Below are 8,118 nucleotides of genomic sequence, written 5' to 3' on the forward strand. Positions count from 1 at the left end.
TTAGCGATTTTGCATTTCATGATTATGAGATATGGCAAATGGATGTCAAAACCGCCTTCCGAACGGGTTTGGAAGAGGAAGTGTTCATGACACAACCCGAGGGTTTTGTGGATCCTAAAAATCCTAACAAAGTATGCAAACTTAAGAGATCCATTTATGGTCTTAAGCAAGCGTCAAGGAGTTGGAATCATCGTTTTGATCATGTTATTAAACAGAATGGTTTTACTCGAAGTGTTGAGGAACCATGTTTATACATGAAGTTTAGTGGGAGTAAAGTTGTTTTCTTACTTCTTTATGTGGACGATATATTACTCATTGGGAATGATGTTGATATGCTTGCTTCTGTTAAGAAGTGGTTGGGAAATCACTTCCAAATGAAAGATTTGGGAGAAGCTCAGCGCATCTTGGGTATCCGGATCTATAGAGATAGAACCAAAAGGATATTAGCATTGAGTCAAGAAGCATATATTGATAAGATTCTTGACCGATTCAATATGAAAAACTCCAAGAGAGGTTTTTTACCTATGGGTAGTGGGATCACTTTGAGTAAGTCACGGTGTCCTCACCGAGCCTAAGGATATTGAACGCATGAAATCGATTCCCTATGCTTCCGCTGTTGGATCGATCATGTATGCTATGATGTGTTCTCTCGTCCGACGTCTCGTATGCTTTAAGTATGACGAGTCGTTTTAAAACTCCGGTGAGAGTCACTGGATAGCCGTCAAGAATATTGAAGTACTTGAGAAGGACTAAAGATTCATTCTTAGTGTTTGGAGGAGAATCGGAATTACGTATAAGAGGTTATACGGATGCCGGTTTCCAAACCGATAGGGATGATTTGAAATCCCAGGCTGGTTTTGTTTTTTGTTGAACGGAGGAGCGGTTTTCTTTGGAGAAGTTTCAAAGAGTCCGTGTTCGCCGATTCTACAACGGAAGCCGAGTACATTGCGCCTCGAAGGCCGCAAAAGAGGCTGTTTGGATTAGGCAATTTTTAGAGGGACTGAGAGTAGTTCCGACTGCCGAGGATCCTATCACATTGTATTGTGATAACAGTGGGGCTATTTTTCAAGCAAAAGAGCCCAAGTCTAGTAACAAGTCTAGACATGTACTTAGGAAATTTCATGTAATTAGAGATTTAATTGAAAGGAAAGAAATTACAGTTTGTAAGGTTGGGACAGCTGACAACATCGCTGATCCTTTAACCAAGCCATTGTCTCAAGCTAAACATGATAGTCATGTAGTTTCGATGGGGTTGAGACGAATGCGTAACTGTTGTAAATTATTTGATATGTAATAATCAAATATTGTATTTATTATTTCATATGTGATAAGTTGCATTTATCGTTATATTCAGTTTTATGTCTGAATATATATACTTTGTTTTCTCCAAATAGGTTGTAAAGACAATGTCGAACCCTATTAAGTGAACTGGATTAACAATGTATTTTTTCCCTAGTTACTTAATGAGGTGACGTCTCGGAGTGACTAGATTGTAAGGCGATAGATGACAGGTTCGACTGTCATATGGTCATAGTGATGACTGGTCGATTACATAGGCATATTGTGAGACAATTTGTCGGACAGTGACCATTTATAGAGTCCTTTTGTTGCTAGGTCGTGGCGAGGACTTCTAATTATTCCTTCGAGTCAATTCTTTAGACTGGTGACTATTTGTCTGAGTTGGTACAGTTTTCCGGTGACTTTGGTTTTTGTTCTAGGTCGCACCGTAAAAGGAGGCCGATGAGCATTTCTTTGGGTCGTTGTGATCTCAGATCGAACGAAGAAAATAGGTCAACGGGATTGTCCTTATAAGTCATATTTTATCTCAAGGCCACTCGAGGAGAGATGACTGTGAATGCGTGGCCACGCTCGGATGAGATCTATAGTAGATTATCCGGTCAGACAGTCATTCTCCTGATCGAGGAAACCACTTTATGATATGATCACGTGCAAGAACGACCTGGAAGACATCTTGCATTGAGTGGGAGATATTATTGGACAAGAGAATTGGTAACGCACACTTGTTTCAGACAAGTGGGAGATTGTTGGAGTAGTGTCCTCCACAATGAGTGCGTTTACATAATAAATCTCGTAAAAGGAATATCAGGGATTTATTTATTTATTTGTCAGCTGGTCATCGTTAATCGGTAATGATTGGCTGACTAGAGTTTGACATTACTGTCGTGTGACGGCGGTGATCAGCTGATCCCTTTAGGTCACACCTATAGGATGACACCCAAATAGAATAAATTAATTGTTTGTATGAGATACGAAATAATTAATTCCTTGTATTATTTGACTCTTAGTTAGTCATATAAATGTATTATTTGATGACGGGTTACGAACTCGGGATAAAAAGATTTATTATTTAATTATGAGATATTTAAATAATAAATGATTATAATTTATTAATTAATTGTTAATTAATTAATGCGATATGTGTATATGTTTTGAGGTGGAATTAATTAGCTATTTATATTTTACAAGAGGTTGTAAAATTAGCTAAATGGGGTAATATTAACACATTGTATGTTGATAAAATAGTCTTATGATCACTTAATAGTTAAATGGTCATTAGTAGTTAATTTGTATTATTTATGTGTTAAATAATTAAATTAATATTTAATTATGTAAGATAATTAAATATAAGACTTATAAGCATTTGTGGGGCAAATGTCGAAAACCAAAATGGACACATTTTAGGCCTAACATTCCGTTTTTTTGTGAAGGCTTAACAAGTGTCATTTTTGTGTTTTTCTATCATTTCTTTTGTCTCCTATTTTGCCTATATATATGCCCATAACATTCCATTTATTAAGGGTTGAAAATCAAAAAAGAAAATTTGGTCTTTGGAGCTTCTAATGGCCGGTTTATACACTCTTCATTAGACCAATTTTTTCTTCTTAGTTTTCTTCATCTTTTATTACATAAACACACATATATTAACTAATAATATTATCAATGTAATAATATTATATTAGTACATCAAATTTATATTTAAACAAGGTTATTACTTTTATTACCTAGTTAGTAATTCTAGTAATCTTTTGGGTTAATCTTGGGTGCCACCAAAGGAGATTACCTATATTGGTAATTGGTATTCTTGGAGGATCTTCCAAAGTAGAAAAGCTCAAGAACTATAAAGGTAGGAGACCTTTGTAGTGCCCATATTTGCCTTATAGCAATGTAAGGAACTTTTGTCTTAGGATGGTTTTATATCATCTTTTATTCATTTCTTTTGCATGCATGTAGATTTAGACCATTTATATTTATTTTGTAATTTTAATATCATAAGATGAATATTAATATGGTCTAAATAACTAACAATAGCAGGAGCATTTTCTGGGTCCCATCCTCCTATAGCAGCTATTTCCTCCGGAAAAGGGCAAACATCGCCTCTAGGGAAGGCGACCACGTGAAATTTAGGGTCCCAATAGTCGAGACAAGCATCCAAGACAGGTTTCATTATCTTCACTAATTTGAGACTCAAGATTGATCCCAAATTAAAGGCACCCATGTTGTGTTTCTCCACACTTGTGAACTCATTCATCAAATCCTTGAGACGGTTTTCGAAGGCATCCATAATTTTGAATTTTTTTAGAATATATGGTAGTTTTTATGAAATTGATGGAAGAAAGATGGGGAAATATAAGAATAAAAGCCTCCCCGACGTCTCTATTTATAATAAAAGCTGTTTCCTAATTTCCGTCAGGTCTGACCAGCTGGGGAAGTGGCGCAGCACCTGCTGCGCCTCTTCGAAGGGTCGCAGCTCCTGCTGCGCCTCTTCCCGAGGCTGATTTCCGTGGTTTTCCGCTTTGGATCTTTCCTAATTTATTTCGGTTATAATTTCGTATTCCTATAGGTTATTACTTTGGTAATTCCGTCCAATTACCAAATTTTATATTTTCTAAAGTCCCCGGACACGCTTTTCGAGACAAAGTCGACATTCTCGCCAAACGAGCACACTTACCCGTTTCATTTTATTTTCTTTTTTAGAGGAATCATTTCACTCCTCATTTCACATTTTATTTCAAACTTATACATTTCTTTTTACGTTTTTTAGGGGGTAGCCCTCCCTACCGTTCGGTCATTTTTTCGGACATTTTTGTCATTTTCGCTCATTTCTGGGCATTTTTTCGCATTTTCAGGTCTTTCCATTTATTTTTCTCATTTTGCGCTAATTTAAGCCATGTTTATGTTATGTTTATGCGTGTAAATTCTGTGTAAATTTTGGGAGCATGACGGCGTAATGCGTCATCTACCAAACCTGTTTCTAAGCTAACCTGCAGGAACAACATACAACCCAGCAGCAAAGGCACTCAGGCCTCTATATAGACAACCAAAGTGCAACGAAGTGCAGCCAACTGGGGGCTTTCGGCCAAAACAAGTCCGAAAAGGCAAAACAGAGTCAAAATTGTACAGAGTATGTACAAGTCAACCGACAACAAAAGAAGTGAAAGGGAAAGCAACTACTCCTGGTCACCACTCAACTCAGCTACGGTCGCCTCGGAGGCGGTGATCTCAGCGTCCCTGACCTCCAGCTCCCTCAGCAGGTGAGTTGTCTCCTCTTGGCACCGTGCCAGCTCGCGCTCCAAGTCTCGCTCCCTCTGCAGGTGATCAGGAATTGCCTCACTTCATTCAACCATTTCAAACAAATGCGAGAAATTACAACGAAATTCAAATAAAGAAAATGAGAGGTTCATACCTGTCGTCCTCGACCACCAGCAAGTGCGACACCCGACCCACCTAATTAGGGATTCAACCATCCTAGAAATTAGGATTAATCACCCTAATTAGGGATTCAACCATCTTATATGGTATCAGTAGTAATCGGTCCTCCTGCCTTCTTCTTTTTCATGCCTACGGCAATACATCTCTCCGTCGTCTCCCAGCCGTCCGACTAGCCTCACGCTAAGATGTCCGGAAATACGACACCCAACCCACCTACGCCAAAACCCTCTCTTCATCCCGTGTACACCGTCACCAATATTCAAAATAAGGTACGGCTACTAGACGGGACTAAGGTTTCCTATGCCTCATGGGTAAACCTATTCACTCTTCATGCTCGTGGATATAAGGTTCTCCATCATATCGACGACACCACTCCCCCTGCTAAGACCGATCCTTTGTACGATGTGTGGTACGAAATCGACGCCCACGTCCTACAATGGATCTATGGTACTGTGTCTGATGACATATTACCTCGTATCCTTGAACCCGACTCCACCGCACAACAAGCTTGGGACCGTGTCAAGGGTATTTTTCATAACAATAAGGGAGCCCGCGCCGCCAGCCTCGAGCACGAGTTTAACAATCTCAAACTCGCAAATCTGCCGTCCTTTGATGCCTACTGTCAGCGTCTCCGAGAACTGTTGGGGTCATTAAAAGATGTTGGTGCTGCCATTGATGAGCAGTGTTGGTGCTTCAGTTTTTCCGTGGCTTGCCAAAAGAATACGACACCGTTGTGGCTTACATAAACTAAACCCTACCGAGTTTTGAGATAGCACGTAGCATGATCGAGTTAGAGATTCATCGTCAATCTATTCGCGAGGAACCCGCAGCTTTAGTTGCACCGTCATCCCCACAGCCCGAACCACGGACATGGGACCCTGAAACACCCAAGCCCTTGCAGCCTCGTTCCAATATCCGCCACAATGGGGGCAAACGTGGTCACGGTAAGGGTGGAGGCAGTCGTCATCAGTTGAAACATGCCCCTCAAACTCCTGTTGCGACCTCTGTGTTAGGTCCCCCGCCCCAGTGGCCTCCCTATTGGACACCTCCGCCGTATCCTTACCCTTCTTAACCTGGTTGACCATCCCCATGGCCATAGTGGCCCATGGGCCAGGCTCCCTCCTCTTGCAATTCTACCTGTATCAGCAGCAACAGGAACCAAGCTACTGGGTACGGTCAAGCTCATATTGCTGCTAATGATGCCTAGCTCACGGACCTAGGCCGGGCCTTCAATGCCTTCACACTTCAACCGTATGCTGGCAGCAGTCTTTTCTATGTGGACACAGGTGCCTCATCGCATCTTAGCGCGGACGCGGGTATGTTTCGTTTTCCTCTTGATTCTAGTACGATTAAAAATATTTTTGTTGGAAATGGTGCAGTATTCCGGTTCATGGTTTTGGCCACACTACCCTTACTGCACCCAATCGAAATCTACACCTTCACAATGTCCTTTATATCCTAAAATAATTAAAAACCTCATATCTGTCTGATAATTTACTAAAGACAATAACGTTTCTGTCGAATTTGATCCATGTGGTTTTTCTGTGAAGGATTTAGCGAATGGAAATCTGATACTGAGGAGTAATAGTGACGGTGATCTTTATCCACTGTCAGCCGCATCCACCACCTCCACGTTCAAGTCCGAGTTTAGTCCTACTATGCATGCATTTTCTTCCAATATTTGGCATTCTCATTTAGGCCATCCCGGCCCTTCTATTTTAAGTTTTCTTAAGACCCATAATGGTATTGAATGTAATAGCAAACTCGTTTCTACGTTGTGTCATTCATGTCAAATAAGCAAACATAAGCGTTTACCTTTTGTCGATTCTTTGTCCAACACATATGCTCCATTTGATATCATACATAGTGATCTTTGGACATCCCCTATTACTAGTAAAGCTGGGTACAAATGCTACTTGATTTTAATTGATAATTTCACCCAATTTGTGTGGGTTTACCCGCTCAAATATAAATCCGAAACCTTCACAAAATTTCTTAATTTCCAAAAATACGTAACAACTCAATTTCAATACAAAATCAAAGCCTTCCAGTGTAACTTAGGGCGCGCGTTCGATAACAATGAGTTCCGATTTGATGATCAAAACGGCCTAATTTTTCGTTTTTCGTGTCCCCAAACCTCCCCTCAAAACGGTAAGGCAGAGCGTAGGATCCGTCGCATTAACAAAATTGTTTTAGCTCTCCTACATCATGCCTTCGTCCCTCTCTCCCATTGGGTTGATGCTTTACACACTGTTGTCCATCTACACAACATTCTTCCCACCAAACTCCTCCAATACCGCTCCCCCACTTCCGCACTCTACCATACAAAGCCCTCATACTCTCACCTACGTGTGTTTGGATGTGCTTGTTATCCGAATATGTTCGCTAAAAGACCCCACAAACTTGCCCCTCGCTCTATTAGATGTGTCATCCTAGGCTACCCACCTGAATTTCGTGGCTACAAGTGTCTCGATCCTTCTACTGGCAAACTAATTATATCGCGTCACGTTACATTTGATGAGTCAGTTTTTTCGTTCGCTAAATCCGACCCGAATCCTCCTGTAACATCAACCTTACCCGACAAGTCCTTAACCCCCAACCTCATTGATGCTTTCCTCTCGCCCTACCCGACCCCACCTCCTGACCAACCAGCAGCTCATGCCCAAACACCACCCACCAGTCCACACACCCCTGCCTCTACCCAGTCCCCTGCATCGAACCACACCTAGTCCCCTGTGTCCCCGTATTCTCCCCCACTAGCCACCCCCTCACCTCCACCTACTACCTCCACTCCCAGGTCCCAACCCACCAGCCATTCCCACGTCCACCAAACCTCCCCAGAACCACCACCTACATACCGTGATCATAAGATGACTACCCGAGCCATGAATGGGATTTTTAAACCCCGTGTCATGACTGCCACCGCCAAAACGACCATCTCCCCTCTACCCAAAAACCCTTAACTAGCCCTCTAGGACCCGAACTGGAATGCCGCCATGAATGACGAGTATCGTGCTCTAATCGATAACAACACATGGGAACTCGTACCACGCCCGTCTAATGTCTCGGTTATACGGTGTATGTGGCTTTATCGTCACAAATTTTAATCTGATGGCTCTCTACAATGTTACAAGGCTCGCCTTATCATTAATGGTAACTGTCAACACGTGGGTATTGATTGTGATGAGACTTTTAGCCCGGTCGCCAAACCGACTACCATTTGAACCGTGCTCACTCTCGTTGTCTCTCGCTCTTGGCCTATTCATCAATTGGATGTCAAGAACGCATTTTTTCAGGGGGACCTTATTGAAACTGTGTACATGCACCAGCCCCCTGGTTTTGTTGACCCTTCGGCACCTAAACATGTATGTTGCCTTCGTAAGTCGG

General features: G+C 41.7%; 1 protein-coding gene across 1 annotated transcript; it reads left to right on the forward strand.

Annotated features, from left to right (window-relative positions):
• The first annotated feature begins 4,916 nt into the window (after positions 1-4,916).
• On the forward strand, positions 4,917-5,477 carry LOC141618998 (uncharacterized). The gene has a single exon (XM_074436042.1). It carries the CDS (start codon positions 4,917-4,919, stop codon positions 5,475-5,477), a length of 561 nt encoding a protein of 186 aa, XP_074292143.1.
• The last annotated feature ends 2,641 nt before the right edge of the window (positions 5,478-8,118 follow it).

This window comes from Silene latifolia, chromosome X (genome assembly GCF_048544455.1).
Source record: "Silene latifolia isolate original U9 population chromosome X, ASM4854445v1, whole genome shotgun sequence".
Taxonomy (NCBI): domain Eukaryota; kingdom Viridiplantae; phylum Streptophyta; class Magnoliopsida; order Caryophyllales; family Caryophyllaceae; genus Silene; species Silene latifolia.